This window comes from Aulostomus chinensis, chromosome 3 (genome assembly GCF_037954235.1).
Source record: "Aulostomus chinensis isolate RoL2024-O1b breed Wild chromosome 3, RoL_Achi_v1.0, whole genome shotgun sequence".
Classification (NCBI taxonomy): domain Eukaryota; kingdom Metazoa; phylum Chordata; class Actinopteri; order Syngnathiformes; family Aulostomidae; genus Aulostomus; species Aulostomus chinensis.
Genome location: NC_141322.1, coordinates 1,626,022 through 1,647,604, shown reverse-complemented (window position 1 = coordinate 1,647,604; position 21,583 = coordinate 1,626,022). Strand labels below are relative to the sequence as shown.

The following is a 21,583-nucleotide window of genomic DNA, read 5'->3' as shown; positions in this document are numbered from 1 at the left end:
ACTTGCAGCGCTCGGAGTTTTGATCCAGTATCCTCAGCATTATCAGGCCATGAGAAAGAGGCTTCAGCACGCAGCGCATTTCAGCTTCAGCTTCAACTTCCTGTATCAGGGTCTTCCAAACATGCCGCCGTAGTGCGAGGTCTCCTGGTGGCGTCAGACAGGGGAGACGTTCAACAGAAGACGGATGGAAGAATGAACGACTGCATGTCTTTCTGCTTAACTTCAGCGGTTTCTCCTGTTCTGCAATTATGGCATCATCAAAGTCAATAATGAAAGGTGAGTCGGTGCAGCGGCTGACGACTAGAAGAACTCTGGAAGAAACGACTGCAACCTCCTCCTGTCTCTTACAGTCAGTGATGTCAGCGAGCAGCGCAAATAACTGCCATGCTCCCTTCCTTCCCTGTAATGGGATTAATTTCTACACAACGAAGGCCAGCTCGTCTTCAAGCCACGGACGCCGTCCCCCGGGGGGCTGCTGCTACGCCAAAAACCAGCACATATTCATTAGGGCTCAAACAATATTTATGACAAGAACAAACAAAACAAACACGGAGAGTTTGTGCCAACAAACAAAGTAACCATTTGCCACACAAACAGCACTTTTACTGCAAGTGCATGATTTTACTACTTCATGAGTTTGCATCGTGGTATGATGAGTACTCGCTGTTTGTAAAATGGATTAAAACATTGTAAATCACATTTCTTTTCTTTTTTTTTTTGCAAATTAACTCATCATATATTATCAGCTTCCCCTGCCTCATCATTTGATATTCATAATGCATGCAAAAGCACAGTTTGACCATAAAATGCATTTTAATCATCCTATTACAAAGCAGCAGAACGTGGGCATGCTGCAAAATACACACATTTACAACAAAGCGCTCCACACTCGTCCCTCCGCAGACGGAATAATTCTCTGATTACGGGCATTGGTTGTCTGGTATTACAATCACGAGGGGGACAGGCTGCTCTGACGAGTCAACAGGGTAGAACATGAACTACTTTCTCTAATTACTTTCAGCCAAACACAACAGAGACGCAAAAAAATCCCAAAGTCAACAGAGAGCAGATTTGCTCCTATTAGAGGCTTCAGAGTCCCTGATTCAGGGAAGCAGCACTTCAAAGCCCTTCTGTTCCACTGCTTCTTTTCCACGACTGGACAGGACACACACGCTTTCTCTCACACCTCAGGTGGGAGCACAAAGGGCAGCCAAAAAAAAAAGAAGTTCTCTGAGGCAAAATGCACACAACATAGTCCTGAGTGCCCCTTAAAGGTCTCAACCATTGGAAAATAGAGGTCATGAGCATTAGGTCGCTGATGAAACACAGTAATCAGGAGGTACGCGGAGCGCGGCTAGGCTATTAATGTGGCTGGCGCTGAAAAAGACAGGAGCTGGCAGCCGCTCGCCGCCCGCCGCTGTGTGACACAGTGACAGCTGATAGGAGGGGCGCGGGACTGTACATGTGGGAGACGCCAACACTTTTCAGAGAGTTCTGTTTAGAAAAGTACAACTGGTGATGTTACCATGTTGGTTCCATCAGCAGTGACCGGTCAGAAGGTCCTGCAGGTTCTCCACAGCCACGGTGAGCCAGAGCAGGGTCCAGACTGAGGGGAACCCAAGAGGGGGGGGACATTCACAGCTGGTATACGTGAGGTACGTGAGACGCTGGGATGATTCCAGTGCTGACAGTATTACTGATACTACATACACTAACACTGACCTCTGAATGTGGAGCATCTGATCCTGCACAAACACAGAGATCAACCAAACTTAGAGCGATGACATCATCCATCAGATTCTGCTGAAGTAAATGATTCTATCTCGAGCACGAGTCCAGTTCTGTTCGTGCAGGGGAGCCGTGTTCTTGGTGCCCGTTGGCTTTCTTCCTCTACTGTGCGCTTTGATACCATGACCCCACTAAACTGATCCCGCTCTCCACTCTCGGCAGGGTCCTCGAGACTACATGGGAGTTTGCCCAACCGGTCTCATTTGTTTTGTGCACTTCCTCTGGGAATCCTGTGGGGGGTGCTCTTGGAGTATGGGGTATCAGACCACCTGATTCAGGCCGTTTGCTCCCAGTATGACCAGTGCCAGAGCTCGGTCCGCATTGCTGGCAGTAAGTTGGACCTGTTTCTGGTGAGGGTTGGACTCTGCCAGGGCGGCCCTTTGTCACTGATTCTGTTCGTAACTTTTAGAGACAGAATCTGAGGGGCTTCGGTTTGGTGGCTGCAGGATCGGGTCTCCGCTTTCTGCAGACGATGTGGTCCTGCTGGCTTCATTGTGAGCTTCAGCTCTCACTGGATCGGTTTGCAGCTGAGTGTGAAGCAGGTATGAGGAGAGTCTGGGCGTCTCTGCTTAGGCTGCTGCCGCCGCGACCCCGGATAAGAGGAAGAAAATGGATAGAATTTTAAAAAAGGAGAAAAACTAAAAAACAAACCAGCACCTCTGCCTCAAAGTGCTTTTAAACAGACAACTTTGTGTCCTTTGTCCCTCAGTCAGGCTATGATGACAAATCAATGGAGTGGGAGTTGTAAGCACAGTCCTGCTACACAGGAACACCAAATGTTTTGGAAAGCTGAGGGCCGGACACAGCAGCGCAGTGAGAGGACGCAGGACAAGAGACGGAGGGATGATGAGGAGCAGAAGGGGGAAGAAGATGTGTGATGAAGGGCAAGGAGGAGATGAGAGGAGAATCGTTGAGAAGATGACAGAAATGGAAGTCTGGATGTGAAGAGAGGGGAGGAGAGAGGAAATGATGGAGGACAGACAGTGAATGAATGAGAAAAGAGGAAATGAGATGTGAAGAGGGGGAGTGATGAAAATGTGGTGAGAAGAGATGAGGAAGGGAGAACCGAGTGAAGACGATCACATATCTGCTTTCCTTCTGGCTATGATGAGAAGTCTCCATTTTTGTTATTTGATTCTATCGTTACTCTGTTTTGACAGAATCTGTCAGTCATTGTCTTCATTACGGAGGTTGTAGTGGGGGTGTTGGGGATGATGCTGTCGGATGTGATGTACGTCTCACAGTGCCTAAACTTAACAATAATACAACTTGAAGAAAGTCGGTGCGATATGGATGCACGATGCTCCAGACCCACAAACGCTGGTTTTGCTACGGTTTCATCGCTGCTGCTGTAAATGAGAGGAAAAAAAACCCCGGGTGATTCACAAAGCACACAGGAAGGCTGAGACGAACACGAAGTGCACGGCTTCTCCGTTTGATTCATGTAAATCAGGGATATCTGAACCTTCTGCACCGACTTGGCCCTTTTCTACTGAATGAGCCTCAATGCAAAACACCATCTAGTTCACCAGAATAAAAGTGATGCTACTAAACCAGTGAGCCCCGCATATCAGACCTGTACAGTCTCCCTCTCTCTCTCTCCCCCTCTCTCTGTCTCCCCCCTCTCTCTCCCCTCTCTCTGTCTGTCTCTCTCTCTCTCTGTCTCCCCCTCTCGCTGTCTCTCTCCCTCACAGGCAGAAGTAAACATGAATAAAGTGTCCCCTGACCCCTGCACCCCCCCCCCCCCCCACACACACACACACACACTTTTGGTCATTTCGTTGTATTTTTTGCATTTATTTTTTTGCCATTTCATTCACACAATAAAAAAAAGAAGAAGACAAATTGCAACCAACGCTCCTTTGTGTTCATGATAACTGGGAGGTTTTTAAAGGGCGGATGGACACCTTGACATGTCCACACTGGGCGTCTCAGTCCCAGGAGGTGCAGGAGACCCAGTAAACACTCAGAGCTTCCCTGACAAATGAGAATAAATCAGTAAAACCCACACAAACCTGAGACATGAACACAGCTCTCACCCTGACAACGGTAGCTGACTGACGGGTCACAGCGGGCTTCCTGTTGGCCTGAAGTCAGGAACACGCACGGACACACACATCCAGTGACTTAGTTAAGATACAACAACAGTTGTGTCACGCCAAACCTGACCGTATACGGTGGATGTTACCCTCCATTCACAATCAATATATAAAGCATGAGGCAATTTTGGTTGCCCAGGAGTTTGAAAAGGAGAGCAAACAGTGAATGACAAGTGAGGTCATTATAAACAGGCCCTTTTCTTACTTTTTATCCTTCTTATCTCTTAATATCCATCGTTGGCCGGCTCACTGCGCTTCAGAGAACGATTTTACACACCAGCTTACAGAGCTTTCAGACCAGAGTCTGGATGTGCGTCTCTGCACCTCATCAGCACCGACTTTGAGTTCTCAGTCTGATTTTTTTCTTTCTGTCTGAATCCACCACTGTCGTGTCAACTGTGATCTTGGACACACACACACACAGACGCACGCATGCACACACACACAGACGCACGCACGCACACACACACACACACAGACGCACGCATGCACACACACACAGACGCACGCACACACAGACGCACGCACGCACACACACACAGACGCATGCACGCACACACACACACACAGACGCACGCATGCACACACACACAGACGCACGCACACACAGACGCACGCACGCACACACACACAGACGCATGCACGCACACACACACACACAGACGCACGCATGCACACACACAGCTTATTGCAATCAGAGGAGTAAATAGTGCTCAGCGGCCAGTTTGTGGGCGTGTTAGCACCTGCATATGATTACAGCAAATCCCTCTGTTGATAGGGTGCTAAAAAAGGCCACCTCGCACACACACACACACACACACACACATAATTCTGCTCAAAACATGGCTCTATTGGCAGGTGAATCTATTCTTCGTGGATGTGGGCCAAAATGTTCAGCAGGCAGCACTCGACAAGCCTGGAGAACGTGGAGACAAGGCAGGTGGAACAGCACAATATTGTCCTTAGGGCTTCCATCCATTAGCATGAAGCTACAAACACTAGCAAGAAGTCACAAACAGCCATCGGGCGGCGAGTCCTCTCAGTGCGACCAAACTGAGAATTACAAAATCACCTTTGTGTGTCGGAACATTTCAAGAATGAGGCCCCGTGACTGTGATATTAAGATTGGAGGTTTTAAAGGAGTTCGTGGCTCACTAGAGAACAAGCACACACATCCACTTCCACCTCAAGTGAGGGCAGAGAAAGCAGGAGCCCCCAAGATCCCAGCGAAGCCTCATCGATTTAAAATTAACGTTCTCCTGCTTTGAAAAGAACCTCTGTTCACGATGAGCACTCTCCCTTTTAAATCACTCGCACTTGTCTTTGTACAGCAAAACTCGAGGTTACATCAGTTCACATTTGATGCATAAGTGGACTTAATGAAGTGGCTGCTGAGCATGGGGATCCTGCTTCACTCATCTCTGGAGGAAAATGAGATCCATACGATCCAAATTTCTATCCAACCCATATTTTGCTGCTTTTGAAAAGGCAGGACTGACGAGGCGTTACGTCCTTGTTCCAAAATGATGACGACACGGCGGCTGTTTCCAGGCCGTCTTTCTCTGCGCTCTTGCGCTTCGTTTGCTTTCCTCAACGTCTTGAGGATGAACTGAAAAGATTTTGGAGGTCAAAGGTCAGGTGACAGGTGGTCTTACAGAAACTGTTCCACAGCTATGTAATGTTTCTGCTTCGACAGCCAACAGCCTGGCTGAAATCACGAACAAGTTCATCCGAGTCCCTGTAAATGGGATGAAGTGAGCTGAGGCTGAATGGTGACATCACCACACATGGCAACTGTGAAGAGCACAGTTTGATAAATCAGGTATTTCCTTTCCTCTTCTCTTGATTATCATGAAAGATAATTCTACAACAACCTTAAATCCTCTGATTAGTCCATAACACAGGTGTCCATGACTGGTGCTCCAAATGACGGAGAAGTCACTTTCAATGGGAACCCTGTCAAACTCCTGCGAGTACGACTACCACGACTCTCTGAAGGCAGAGCGGAGATTGCAGCATCCACAGCGTGTCTGTGGGCTGCAGCTGCGGCGCAGGCTCTGGCTTGCATCATTCTTTCAGCAGCTTGGTTTGAACGCAGTGGGACGTTTGGGACAACAAGAATCCCCATCGGTCCTGCACATGTGAGACACATGGCTACAGTCGCTCAGCTCCACTGCTGCAGGTCAAGTCAAAAAGCTCCCACCATGAGGACACATCAGATATACAGACCACTCACAAGGACAGTTGCATCATATTGCATCATTACAGACTGCTTATGTTTTTGTTTGTGTAATATTTAGAACCGAGTGCTTCCTGTTGAACGGTTGGAAAAATAAATCTTGGTTGCTTGTTAATAAGAAACAGAAAACAGGATATCAAGAGTCCCTATAGTTTACGGAGCGCAAAGCTCACGCAGTTTGCTAGCAACTCAGACGTACACAGTAACACGGCCGCTGAGGCGGCTGAGCCACGGTCGCAGTGATTCTGCTTCAGAACCAGTCCAGAGCTTCCAAGCAAGGTAGTTGACATAGACCAAGCTGTCATGTTTTGGGAATTTGAGAGGCTATTTTCCTCCCTCACAGCAGGTGACAGCGCATCTCTTCTGGGATGAAATCTCAGAGGGCATCGAGGGATTCGTGTTTTTGTGGCGGCAGCAGGAGCCCGAGGACATGGTGTGTGACTGCAGCCTGGCAGAGAGGATGGAGCTGTTTATACACTCCTGCTCATAATGAAATTGAAACAGCAAAGCTATGCACACACACTCACACATATCTGTTTGCCTTCTCTCTCTCTTTTTGACTTTCATACACAGATGCACAGCGACATCACCACTGAGTAAAAGAGCTTAAGAGAGATTTAGGAAGCCTGTCACTCACGCGTCTTGGGGGAAATGTGTGCGCGCTTCTGTGACCTTTACATCCACGATCAGGAATCGTAATCAACTTTGAGTGTCACTCTTGGAAAGTACAGCATATCTCATGTCATGCTGTCATGTTGTTGTCACCAGTTTCTCCTCATCGACTGCAGGGACTGCATGATGTCACACCTGTGCAGGTTTTGAGGACCAGGCTCTGAGGTCTCGACCCGGATGATGTGGCAGTGTCATATGATGGTATTTCTGAGAGATGGATGACCCGGAACGATGAAGATGGCAACATGACTCAATATGGGACTGTAAAAAGAGATCATGCAGATTGTGAAATGTGTCATCTGTTAATCTGATTAACCACAGAATAATCCATGATGGAGGAAACATGAGCGCCATACATCATCAGTCACTGGGTCAGCATGTTCCTCCACGCTGGACCCACTGAAGTTCCATGATTTCAAGTTCATACCAAGATCATAAATCTATACAAATAAAGCAGAAGTTAAACGAGAGTTTTCATTGAAATGAGAAGAGCACCTTCACAAGCCTGGAAAGCAGGGTCGAAGTTAGCGCTTTAGCTACTCTCTCACTCCCTCTCTCTCTCTTTTAATTTTAATTTCATTGGAAGTGCATGTCTGTTAGTGGAGTCCCGTGGTTTTATTTCAGACCCAATGACATCAGACCACAAGACAGCAAATGCTCACTGAACACCTCCTTGTTCTAATGTTTCCAACTTTGATTTCTAATCAACCAGTTACTGTTGTGGAGAATGAATGGTAGCTGGCACTGTTTCTTCTGTGTTGTGGTAAATTGATCCAATCCTGGGAGGCTCTAACAGAAGGAGAAGCTCAGCCAAAACTACTTTGTCTTCTAGGAGTAACCCAATCTCCTGGAGTTGTTGCTCTTCTGCATTGGCTTGTTATTAATGTGATACAAGGAGAAGCCATATTTTGTAATTCCTTGAAAACAAGAAAGTTGAGTCATTTTAAAACGGTGCTTTAATATCATCATTGTGACTTCTTGCAGAGAGTTTTTATTGTTTGTTTGTAGAGAGATTCTCTTAGTGGTTGATTAACGCGATCCCAACCCTCAGGCAATCGTTAAGACCAAAATACAATCTTCTTCATTTCTTAATGGCTAGAAAGAAGAGATATGAATCAAGTCCAAGAAGTTCAAACTCCGATTCAGACAATCACTAATAATCGGCGCTAAATCATAGACAAGCGCATCATCAGCATATTTCTAAATATTGATGTCAGTGCAAACTGACAGGAGACCTCATACGACTTTTACTGAATAACAACGGACCTACAATAAACCCTTGTGGGACACCAATAAAGAACCCTCATGCATTTACTTCTGTCCACCAGGAATGATTTGTATTAAATGGAGCGCATTAGGAGTGAAGTGAAACCAGGAGAGCCTCGCGATTGGACTCACAGATGACCAGCAGTGGAGTTTCTCATCATACTGACTTACAACTTCCGCATGTCGTGGCATTGTGAGCTTTAAACTCAGGTGATGTATTTGGGCCCTTGTGGTATCTTGATTACGTTCTAACGTTACCCACGTTCTGCTGTTTTAGTATATTTTTATAGCTTCGTTACACAGTACAGTTTTACCACATTGACATGAGGCCTGGAGCAGTAGTGGCTTTCACTCAGTCGAGGGACACGTATCAAGTAACTGACCTGTGGCTAAGTATATATCTGCTACAGTCGAACCACTACGTGATGGCTAATCGTGGCTTATACAGCAGATGTGCAGGAAACACACTCTCATACTTCCAAAGTCCTTTGAAATTTCTGCCCCTCTGCCACCGTCCCCACCCACTTTCTCAGGCTCTTTCTTCTGTCCGAACACATCCTTCTGCATGGATGAGCATACAGCTGTCTGCCATGCATAATGTGTCCTCTGAGAGACCCCTCTGGCAGGTGGAAACCCACCACAGCCTAGGGCATCCCACTGCTACGGGAAGGTCTGCAAGCATATGGCGCTGAATAGGGATGTGCTGAGGTCTTCCTGGAATGTGCCACCCACATGCTGGATTTGATTAAAATGTAATGAGGAGGGGGGAGGGGGATGGGGTGGCCTGACATTATTGCCTCATTATTGTCTTGTTATTGACTGTCACGCCGCTGCTGCCGCACAGAGACACATCCCCTCCATGTCAGTGGAATGTCTGCAGAGAAGCGGACACAGGACCAGTTGAAACATGCAATGGAGGAGCAAGAGCACTGAATATGCATCATCTTTTTCCATGTGAGGTGTTCAGGGTTCGTGGTAGTTTCTCTGCTTCATCATACCTGCAACCAGATGCAACACCAAACTGTCCAATATTCTTTCTATTCAGAAGCAAGGAAATTGACTTGCGAATTGGACCTTGTTATGGCCGAGAGCCATTTCAGGACAGGGCCACCTACTCAAACTGACTTTCAATTTTGTTTTGATCAATTGTCACTGGTGGGGAAGTCTTGTCATCTGCTCAAAAAGACCTTGAATCTTCTTTTATTGTGATATACAACACTGTCTTCCACTCTCTATTTTTTCAATTTCCCAGGTTTCTTTTAATATCTTCTCTCTTTATAAGTTGCAGCTGGCCTTTTCCTCATTTGTAATCTTGTTTTAGTGAATTTATGTGAGACCATAGACCGTTGCATAGCTTCTGACAGGCCAAACAGATTTATTGTAAAATAATAGCACAACTGAAAATTGATGACAGTCCTGCTTCCTGAGTTCTTGCACCCAGTAGAGCATGAAAACACCTTTTCTCCAAGGAACCACAGCAGACAGTGTTTCTAAGCCAGGGAAGCCATCAGACTAACAGCATTCATCACTGTTAAGAGCCACACTTGAACACCAGTTTTATAGCTAAGGTTTTTATGGCTCAGGATTTCCCAAATAATGCCTGTTCCATTTGGACCTGTAAATGTATTCCTTTCTTAACGTACAGTCTCATCCCTCCTTCTTGCTCTCTTTTACCTCAACTGGTTGAGGCAGATGGCCGCCCACAGGTCTGCTCAACAATTCTGCAGTTTTCTTTTTTTCTTTTACATTTTTTCATCACCGATATTTGTAACCCATTTTTTTCAAACACCCCGCGCCAGTTTGCTCTAAATCCTGGGCCGACCTGGGCCTTACAGGCTCACTCAAGCTACCCTACGTAAGACCGGCTTGAAGACAGAAGGACCACAATGACAACAACTCCGTTCACTAGCTTTACCCGGTGACGTGGCGATCGATGCCTCCATTACAGCTGGGAGATGGAACTCACTGAAAGCTTCTAACTGACATCTCATGTCAGGGCTGTGTATTAGTGAGTGTCTTGGGGGGTTTTCATGTGCTTGAGGAAGCCTGACCTGTTGGAATTATTTCCCTGCTGGTCTTAAAATCCCAAACCTTAATTGGATCACTTCAGCAAAAACTGTCTGATATGAAAAGAGTGGAGTGAGGCAAAGTTCTTCCAGGATCAAATTCAGACGTGTCACCCAGAATATTTGCAGATGATTTTAAAAAGTCCAGACTGCCACCCAGCTTGCCAGGCTCTCACCAGGTACATCCTCCCAAGAATACAAGTTCCAAACAATTACAATCAATTTCAGGCCGGCAGCAGAGCGATGCATCAGTGATTTAGCGGCTGTCAATGGGGGGGGGGGGGGGGGGGTAATCCAAGCAGCTGTTGCGTTTAGTGTCTCTACAAGGGGAGAGGACACATCTGCTGCAATTAGGCAGAAAATATGAAGAACTTTGCAAGAATACCGAGCTTTAACTCTAAATTAAGCTTCATAGCAGTCAGGTGGTACATCCCATTCATGCCATGTGGTCTTCGGTTAATGGTGGATGTAGTGTAAGAAAAAGTGTCCTGTACTTTCATATTTTCAAAAACACATTGATTTTCTTTTTTTACTGAGGGAAAGATGAAGACCATTCATATCAATCATGGCTTTACATGAAGCCAAAGCTCATAAATGATGAGTTCAAAGTGAGGTCTGGAAGCAGGGGAAGAGCGAACTGAGCTATCAGCAAAACAATCATGAAGACATCACTTGCTGTTTTTAAAGAGAGTAGAATTATTGAATTTTCTTAGAATTTCTAAGACCTTGCATGGAGCCAGGGTGAGTGTCTCCATTTATATCTCCCTCAGGTGTGTTCACAACAAATGCGACGTCAATGTTTTCGCGTGTTAAGTTTACATGTAAAGTCTACGTAGAGAGGCCAATAGATGCAAATTTGCATGTATACTCACTGGGCGGCGTGAATAACGCAAATAATGTTAATAATGTCGAATGCAAATCCCTTGCTGGAGCTGAAAGGAGCCGCTACGCTGCTGTAGTTTAACTCATAATCGTGGTACTTGGAGAGTTCCATTTTCCCTGAGGTGGTATGTGGGTAAAACCACTGTTCTAGGCGAGCGCGCTTGGCGGGAAAACGTGAGGTGTCTCAGCTCATGCTAGCAATGATGCTTGCGCCCGACTGAGCACCAGCGTGGCTAAAGATGGGCTCTATACGTGTCATCTTAATCTTTGATGAGGATTTTTTCTCTTGGTATGAGGACATGTGGTGGGTGGAGACACAGCGACCGTCTGCATTTGTACTGGCTCGAGCTCCAGATACTCATTTCCCATTCATTTATTATTATTTTCTCCACTGTCATTTAAGAAAATTCTGATTTAAAGAAAATTTGAGCCTCAACATATCCCAGATGAATCTTGAAATTACATATCTGCTTTGGAGGAAAACAGCCAAAATCTACAAGAACACACACTCAAAATGAAAGTTCGAGACAAGAACAGTTTTCCTACGGGTAGACTTTTGAAGAACGTTTCACCCAAAGTGTCCCCTCTAAAGTACAATGCCGGTCTTCCAGAAGTGACCTTTTGACTAATAGAGAGGACACAGAGAGAAGTGACGGCTGCACAATAACCTTCCTGAGAGTGCCCCCCTCCCCAAGCAAGAAAAAAACATTCCTGACCATTGTTGTGGCTGTTAGCACGCCAACTTGTAACTTATGAATACAGAATATCGGAAGCTTCTGTTCAAGGCGACTCATGTTGCTAACAATCACAGCAGCGGTGAACATTTACAGGGCAACAGCGGCTGCTGTGGCTCCACCAATCACACACCACTGGGTAGCACTTCTTGGTGAATGGATGGTGAATAAAATAGATTTCCTTTCACGATGTCCCAGCTCATGGTGAGTGGGAGGTTACGTCATTATGGCTATAAAAGGATTCTCACATCCAGAACATCGGTGTTGCGCTCCGTGAGTTTCTGCTGGCTGCAGATGCCCGTGCAGCTCCTGAGAGCGAAGCCGCGTCTGATCACACCTAACCAACACGCCACCTCCTCCGACTCAGCTACCTGTCGCCCGCATCCAGGCAGACAGTAGGTGTTGATTACTGGTGGAGAACATGTGGTTCTGACTCTGCACCAGTTTGAAGCAAAACAATGTAAACTCTTGATTACTTCTGTGTGACAGCTTGCTACAGTTTCTCAGTGGTCAGCTGGCTGTCGGCTTTACCTCCGGAATGTGGTGGCGGGCCACACAGCAGGACCACCCCTTGGCCTTCTCGGACCGATACCGAGCTTCTTCTGTGTGTCTTGAAGTTTTCCAAGTCTGAAAAATAACAACGACAAAAAAGGTTAGCAATTTTTTCACAAGTCAGAACATCAAATCCTCAAAGCTTTGATGGGAAAATAATTGCTTTTCTTTTTTCATGATACTTCATCCAAAAAGTTTTTCTGCCTTTCAAGTACTCACAAATCGGTGTACTGACTCCAGGATGCATCAGGAGCCAGCTGCATTCAGCCTGAGGCTCCTTATAATTTACATTTTCCGGTCTGGCACTATGGCGGCGAACAACAACACCGTCCAGAACGACTCCTCTACAAACACTTTGATTTGAGCTAAAAACAAACAAACATTTCCAGTTTGGCATCTTAAACTGTCAGTAGCCAGTTGGTTCTGAACGAGCCCTGGACCAGGAGCATTCAGCCCACGTCTTCTTTCATCTCATGAGGCCCCAAACAGTGCCATCTGAGCTAAAAACAAATGTCACTCCTTGGTTTGACACGAGGGTGAATGAGTGAATGAATCGTTCATTTGTTGTAGCTCAAGTCCAAGTCTTTGTGGGTTACAGGGCACAAAGCTGGAAAAGGAAGACCTGGATTATACCTAACGATGAGTTTGAGAGTTTGGAAACTGATGTGACTGAAGGCTGTTAGCCATCAGTCACCATTAGCTTCAAGGTAAATATGTCTGGAAGGCTCTTTCTGCATTCTGGAGTCACAAAGATGTGATGCAAGAGGGAAAACAACTTCGAGAACTCAAGACTCCTTGAATGAGTCGCTGAATTACACTCTTGGAGTGAAGTGTAACTTTGGGACCTTGTGCAGCGGCAGCAGATGTGCTAACACTCACAACAGGTTGCTAGTCCATTACAAAGCTCACCGGATTCAAAGTTCCAGAGGGTCACAGGCTTTGTGGGAGGAAGCTACGGCTGACAGGTGTACTGCTCACTAGCTCTGAGGGTTAAGAGCCCTGGTCACAGTCTATGAGAAGCCGAACCACAGCCACTCTCAGTGCCAAGCAACATTTTAGAGACCAAAATATTTAAGAAAGCGCCAGTGTTTCTGTCATTGGGTGAGAGGCGGGGTTCACCCCGGACGGGTCACCAGTCCATCACAAGGCCATCAGGAGCAGTTAGGGTTCAGTGTCTCTAGACGGCCACGTGACCTCTGAGCCAAATCAGGGACAGGCTCCCCCTGTGACCTTTAATGGATAAGTGGTATAGAAAATGGATAGATGGATGGATGGATGGATGGATGATGGATAGATGAATGGATGATGGATGGATGGATGGATGGATGGATGATGGATGGATGGATAGATAGATAGATAGATGGATGATGGATAGATGATGGATGGATGGATGGATGGATGGATGGATGGATGGATAGATGGATGATGGATAGATGATGGATGGATGGATGGATGGATGGATGGATGATGGATGGATGGATGATGGATAGATGAATGGATGGATGGATGGATAGATAGATAGATGGATGATGGATGGATGGATGGATGGATGGATGGATGGATGATGGATAGATGATGGATGGATGGATGGATGGATGATGGATGGATGGATGGATGGATGGATGGATGATGGATAGATGAATGGATGATGGATGGATGGATGGATGGATGGACGGATGGATGGATGGATGATGGATGGATGGATGATGGATAGATGAATGGATGATGGATGGATGGATGGACGATGGATGGATGGATGGATGGATGATGGATAGATGAATGGATGATGGATGGATGGATGGATGATGGATGGATGATGGATGGATGAATGGATGGATGAATGGATGATGCATGGATGGATGGATGATGGATGATGGATAGATGAATGGATGATGGATAGATGAATGGATGATGGATGGATGGATGGATGATGGATGGATGGATGGATGGATGATGGATGATAGATGATGGATGGATGATGGATGGATGATGGATGGATGATGGATGGATGGCAGCGTTTCTGGAGCAACAAGTTTTAACGTCAGGTGGTAAACAGCCTTTGGCTTTGCCTCAGGCCAAATCACCCCCTCTGGGTGTGTGTGTGTGTGTGTGTGTGTGCGCGTGTGTGTGCGCGTGTGTGTTGTGGATATCCAAGACTGATGGAGAATACATATTAGAGAGGAGCGAAGTGAAGATCCTTACTTGTGACTTTGAACGGACGACTGCAGTAATTGGTTAACAAGTTTCATGGAGAGGGAGTGTGTGCCTGCTAGAATACACAAACAGTGAATTTATGTGAATTTCAGGCATTTTTGAAGCAAATTGTTGCCGTCTGCCTCGTGCTGCATCACGATCAGATCTAAGTGTGTTTCTTCCCTGTTTTCAACAGTCACACTCAATGAGGCGCTCTGAACAGCATGTTGCATGAGACGCAACATGCAAAATTAATCTGCAGTGTAGTTGAATACGTCACAGGACCTTCAGGGGAGAAAATGAAAAGAATCAGAACTTTTGGTTTCCCCAACAACAGGAACTGGATGTTGCACCAAATGAAGGGAGGTCCCACGCAAGCCAACTGCATTATGAAACAAGTTAAAAGTACGAGCGACGCTCATACCACGATGAGCCGTCCAGCGTCTGCAGCCGTGCAGCTCAACACAAAGGGGTTTCCACAGTGGCGCATCACGCATGAAGGGTTTTAACAGCCCGGCAGGTGACCTCTCATTCATCACGCCCACCGAACATTGCACTGATAATTCTGCTTTGGTTTCCACAGCAAACGAGCTTCTTAACTGAACTAATTCTCATGGGACAACGGATAAAACTATCGCAGGCCACGACTGCAGGAGGAGCCTCGTTCTTGTACGTCACGCTTCACGCCGAGGGGTCACGCTGCCACTGGTCTGAACCGGCGAGGGACGTCGGTTTGTCTGCTTCCACGGGAAAACCGCTGATAGATTCAGGAGGAATTCAAGTCTTACTGGTTGTGTTTGAAACAAACCAAGTTTTTATGTTGAATTTAAAATAGATTTGGTAAATAACACATTCATCAACTAATTACAACCAGTGAGAGGCGCTGTTTTATGCGTGATTGTTAGGGTGGTCGTTTCCTGTAGACAGATGAAAGGGTTGTGAACGGAAAATGAAAAGATTCCCACCTCTCAAGTTGACTGATGATTCAGTCACGTTTACTCAGATCTCAGAACTGAAAAATAACAACCTGTGATGGCCAAACTTGACATATTTGATTAATTTTGATGAATAAATTAAAAACATGTTATTAGATTGATTGTACTTTTATGTGTAAGTGGAGACGGAGCTGTGGATCAGAGCAGACTCGTGAATGACTCGACGAAGACAGGTGAGATCGCTCAGATCCATCCATCCATCATCCTTCATCCTTCATCCATCCATCCATCATCCATCCATCCATCATCCTTCATCCATCCATCCATCATCCTTCATCCATCCATCCATCATCCTTCATCCATCTATCCATCATCCTTCATCCATCCATCCATCATCCTTCATCCATCCATCCATTATCCTTCATCCATCATCCATCCATCCATCCACCCATCCTTCATCCATCCATCCATCATCCATCCATTCATCATTCATCCATCCATCCATCATCCATCCTTCATCCATCCATTTTCTATACTACTTATCTGTTAATGGTCGTGGGTGGGGGGGTGGAGCCTATCCCAGCTGTCATTGGGTGAGAGGCAGGGTTCACCCTGGACGGGTCACAAGTCTGTCTCAGGGCCATCAGGAGCAGTTAGGGGTTCAGTATCTTGCTCAAGGACACTTGGACGTGGTCACTGGGGGAAGTGAGGATTGAACCAGCAACCCTTCGTTTACGAGACTGCCTCGCCACCTCTGAGCCACGCCGGCCCTCGGTTTATCCTCACATTAACCTGAATCAACTTTGCTCTGTGAAATGCGGCGTCACTGCGAGCGCAGACATGAACGCCCCTGCTGCAGACGTGCTCGCCGCAAAACTGCAACCAGCCCACTTTCAAATGAGATTACTGATTAGTTCAGCTCCGAGTGGTCCAAATGTAAAATTATCAGGCTCACTGATTTATGAAGAGGACTATAAGGTCGGTTAATATGCGTCATATTGGCTGCAGGACAAGTCAATTAAGAAGCAGCCTTTAATTATTTCTTTTCACATAAATCTCGTCTTAAGCCATAAGCGTAGTTTAACTAATAGCTCGGTCAGACTCTTAAGTCCTATTAAGGGAGCAATCGCTCATGTTTTTCTGGAGATTAATACCAGATTTGTCACCTTACAGGGTCAATTGGTTTTACCTGCTGAAGAGATATTAAAACTGCTGGCAAAAACTCCTGCTTCAGCCACATGGAGACAATTATGATGTCAATAAAACACCAGCAACGCCACTAAAATATAGGAACCGACCTGGTTTGCTCACTGACACCACTGAACTCGCTCATCTCGGGGACGCCACAGTTATCGTGATGTTAGTTGGTCGTGTGTTCCGTTCTCCCTGCCCTCGGCTGTTTGAGAGAAGCATCGGCAGGCTGAATGTCCTCCTGTCAGCAGCAGAGGACTCTAGATCCACATCGGCACATTTACACTCCAGTTTAAAAGCGAATCGACTCAGAGCGGAGTCCGTTCTTAGCCCCCCCCCCCCCCCAGCCGGTTGTACTGCAGCTGCCAATGCTGGTGTTCCAGTTGCCCGTCAGCTGATCAGCAGATTCCGCCGTGATGACGGCGTATGTTTGTGCAGCTGGAGAACAACTGTGTAGCACTTGAAACGTTTTTAACACTACCAATGGTCGTCGTTACCTGCCTGCTGCTACCAAACGCCTTTAACCCCGATACCATCAACCGCCTACAATGCCTTTCTTTTGAGTTTATCAATCATCTAGGGAATTGTGGGCCTGTTGAATAAAAGGAAAAAGGTATCAGATCAAAATTGCCTGACATTGCTAAGAAAAGCAGACCCAAAGTAACTGAAAGCTGGTCTTGGACAAAATGGTAGAACAGCTGGAGTGAATGCAAGTGCTCCTGGCATCAAGCAGAGGAAGTCTGAATGCACAGAAACTGAAGGTTTTTATTCTCGGCTGAAAGCAGGTGCCTGCAGGTGAAAGGAGCTCTGTGGCATTAGCGAGAAGCACAGCGTCAAGATTGAGCTGATTCAGGGTCCGATTTCACCGGCGTGTTGTAGACAACGAGCGGGTGCCGTTTTGGGAGGTCATGCACTTCGAAGGTGTTGTCACAGAGTATCAACAGAGACGATGGTATCCTTCTGTTAGCGGCTCATACACAGCTGGAGGTCACGCTGGCGCAGAGATGGAGCAGACGTCCAGAACGCATGGCAATAAAGTAAAGAACGTCGTCATTTTTAATTGGTGAGTTTTGCTGTGAGGACGAGGAGCCGACGTCCTGCTTGTTGGTGGAATAAGAAAGAGGAGCAAAGAAATGAAAAACTGTTCTGTCTCTTCATCGGAGTTATCAGCAGTTATTTGGATGCACTACGTTACTTTAGGACAATTTCTGTGTGTGTGTGTGTGTGTGTGTGTGTGATAGAGAGATAGAGGGCGAGCGCTCCATGGTTGTTTGTCATGGCTGGCAGTTCTTACTTTATTCACAATGTACCATAGAACAGCTTATTATCTACAATGTGTTTCTGATTCTTTATTAATGACTTAGTTATTTTGTTTGTTTGTAGTCTTCAACTTGGAAGTCAATCTGTAAAGAAACAGCCCCAAGGCATCATAAGATAAAGTTATCTTACGATGAGGGGGGGTGGGGGGGTTGGTATTGAAATGTTAAAAAAACCAACTGAGGGAAAATTCTGGAATTATCTGAGTTCAGTTTATCACAGCAAGTGTTCAGCGTCAGCGTCAGACGATATTCATACCTTCTTCACGTCTGGCTGACTGATGCGACTGCTTGATGAGCGAATCCTGCTTTTTTTTTTTAACCTGTTCAAACAGTGTTTTCATCTTCCTGCCTTAAAGAACAGAGCGAGGATTGTTAGCGTGGGAGCATCCTCATTGACGGGGCCACGAGAAGCCGATTCCTGCAAGTCCGACTCGGATTCCTCGGTTTTTAAAACAGCAGAGGAGCTTCCAATGCTCTTCTGAAGAACTTGTTTTCAGGGAGTATTCAAGGAGACAATTAGATATTTGGATGTAGTAGCATGTATTATCACCATCCCTCCATCATCCCTCCCTCCATCTTCTCCCTCTCCTCCTGTTCAGGGTGGTGGGGGTGGAGCCTATCCCAGCAGCCTTCCCCCTGGACAGGTCACCAGTCCATGGCAGGACCAACACATAGAGACAGACAACCATTGGCTCTCCCAGCCACGCCTACGGTCAATTTAGAGTCTGGATTAACCTGGTCCCTCTTGATGTCTTTGGACTGTGGAGGAAGCTGGAGTACCAGAGAGAACCCAGCAGGAACAGGGAGAACATGGAGACTCACCCAGAAAGACCCCGTGCTGCAGCCGGGGCTCCACCCACAACCTTCTTGATGGGGGCCACAGTGAGGACCACTGCTCCACCCACAACCTTCTTGGAGGGGGGCCACAGTGAGGACCACTGCTCCACCCACAACCTTCTTGGAGGGGGGCCACAGTGAGGACCACTGCTCCACCGGGCCACCCATGTATTATCACATGAAATTAAATTAGAAGCTGTTTTCTAATGCACAGGTCACCCGTCTGCCGCGTCGGTGTGGACTGAGGGCTCCTCTCATCTCAGCAGGCCTGAATAACAACAATGGTTCTCAAGTGACAGTCCAGAAAAGTTCCAGCTGTGTAATGAAGACGTGGGTTAAACCAGTTTGTTTACTGATGTTTCTGGACAGTTTAGCTGTTGCCAGCCATCAGTCTCCGTTGGCTCAAAGGTAGATATGAGAGGCGAGCTCTTCCTGCCATCTGGAATCACAAAGACGTGATGCTGGCAGAAAAAACATTTAGATAGTACAGTTAGTGAGCATGTGAAAGACAGTCTCCAGTCTGTGTGAACATAGATTGATATGATCCGGCAGGCAGAGTCGTAATGATGTCAGCGTTGGGTTGAATCCATCGGCCGGTTTCTAACCCTGCGCTCCTCTACAGGTGTCAGCTGCGTTCGTGTTTCTGGACTGACGGAGGGAGATGCCAGCACATCCTGCAAGAACATCTCCATCAGACGGAGTTCTTCTTCTTGTGAGAGGTTTGTCTCTTGCGTCCAGCATCTCATGTATGAATATTTATCGACTTTCAAAGAAGCCTCGGATTAATACGGATTCATAATGTGTCTGTCCACTCAGGTGATTCGTGTGCGTCTTTGTCCCGGTTGTCCACGCAAACCTCTTTCCCTCTGATTTCATTTTCAGCTGTGAAAACACGGCCAGGGTGCTGACAGTGGTAAAGGAGTCCCGTTTCATTTCTACACAGCACACAAGACGACAGAAGTGTGTCACAGTGCATGGAGCTAAAACACACAAAGACAGGCAGCGTATCGGGATCCACCGCAGAGACGGTTTGGATTCAGAGCTGTCCTGCTTAAATTGGGCAATTTTTTTTTTTTATGGCTTGTAATATTTTACAAATTGCTACTTTTCAGCTTGTCTGGTTATGTCTTAGCTGTCACTCAAAGGTGATGAATGTAGCAGGGTTAATTGACTTCCCTGCTGTCAGTGGGCTCCATCTCCAGCTGCTGATATTCATCAAAGACCCCCGATGGAGGGGCTGCTGGGATGTTCCTTGCCCTCTGCTTCTGTAGGTGAATATTTATTCCGGATGCACTATGCTGGAATAAAAGACATGCATGCAGACCACCTTAATCAAACGGAGCAGGAACTGGTGGACAGAATGCTGGATTCTGTTGAAAAAGCCTGGCTCCAACAAAATGGCGAAACAGGGTTTGTTTTCAAGTGTCCACTTGCTTTCATCTGAAGGCACGATAGAAGGTTAGATAAAAGCCCCCAAGCCTCCCTAAAAATGAGCCTGGAGAACAAAGAGGACAAGAGCAGGAGACATCTGAGGTACTGAATTTATTCCCAAAAAAGTATTTTGGGGCGTTTTTTTTGGGGGGGGGGGGGCTGACATCAAAGCTGTTGTGATTTGTGAAGTGGTGATGTCTACCAGTCGTGGCCTCACCCGTGCTGAAAGCATGTAGCGGTAGGCCTAAAAATCCCCCCCGCTCGCCCTGACCTGACAGCCAAAAAAGAGCAAAAGAAGCATTGTTGTGAAAAAGGGTCTGAGGAAAAAAGCCTAACTTACATCATGGCACAGCAGTTGCCTTCAGACGGGGGGACATCGCAGGGGGCTTGACCGACGGCACACAGCTGCGCACGTGTTTACTTTGAGTTCAAAAAGAAAGCATAAAAGCAAACAATTTGGTGGTTTGAAATGGCGTGTGTATGGCACATAAAAGCACCACAGTGAGTGCACGTCCTTTCAGATTTGAAATGATAAAATTTGTCTGCTAATGTTTTCCACACAATAGCCTGGGTGTCATTTCCAGACGGGAAGCGCCTAACAATGATTAATAGCCTTGGAACAAGTAAACGAGATGTCCCATCTACCTCCATTAGCATCAATTATTGTAAATCTGGGCTGACATTACAAACAATGATCCAGATTAGGCTGATGATCACATCCCAGACATGGAAGCCTTCGAAATGCCAGCGCAACTTATCATACTTCCACAGGGCTGTCCGATGGCGACCGCAAGAATCGCCGCCGCCACCACCACCACTCCGTAAGGCCGTTCTTTATCTGGGAGTGGATAAAGGCCACCACACGTGTCTCAGAGTCAGAAGGAGCATCTTTTTGCTACTTTTAAACATTTCCTATCTTGGAGGGAGGACTCAGGTTCGGAGGCAAACTGTAGGATTTGAGCAGATCCTGCACATAATGCTGTGGTCAGTGGGGGGGGGGGGGGGGGGGGGCTGGTTTGTTACAAGTACCGGTCAAAGGAAATGTCGGTACATGAAATGAAATGTTGTTTGTGATTGGAACTGGAGCAGCACAGTCCAGTTCTAGCGAGTTCGCATCGACAGCACACATTTCTTGACCTCCACACCTGACCTCGTTCACGGGTTCTTACCTTTTTGACCCGACAAACACGGGTGCAGACCTACGAAGACATGATGACGCAGGAAACATTCACAACATCTCCTCACTGCCAAAATGAAACGAAATAATCTGTTAAAAAAATCATCCGTACATTTTCTATACCGCTTATCCATTCAGAGCTGCGGGTGGGTGGAGCCTATCCCAGCTGACATTGGATGAGAGGCGGGGTTCACCCTGGACG

The 21,583-nt window shown here is 46.6% G+C and overlaps 1 protein-coding gene across 7 annotated transcripts in view; it reads right to left on the bottom strand.

Moving 5' to 3' along the window:
- cntn4 (contactin 4) overlaps positions 1-21,583 on the bottom strand; it is a 150,596-nt gene that overhangs the window by 67,056 nt on the left and 61,957 nt on the right. For all 7 annotated transcript variants that reach the window (XM_086197551.1, XM_086197557.1, XM_086197574.1 and 4 more), the window contains exon 5: positions 12,278-12,373. In XM_086197551.1, coding sequence (XP_086053677.1) covers positions 12,278-12,373 — 96 coding nt within the window. The remainder of the gene's footprint in view (positions 1-12,277; positions 12,374-21,583) is intronic.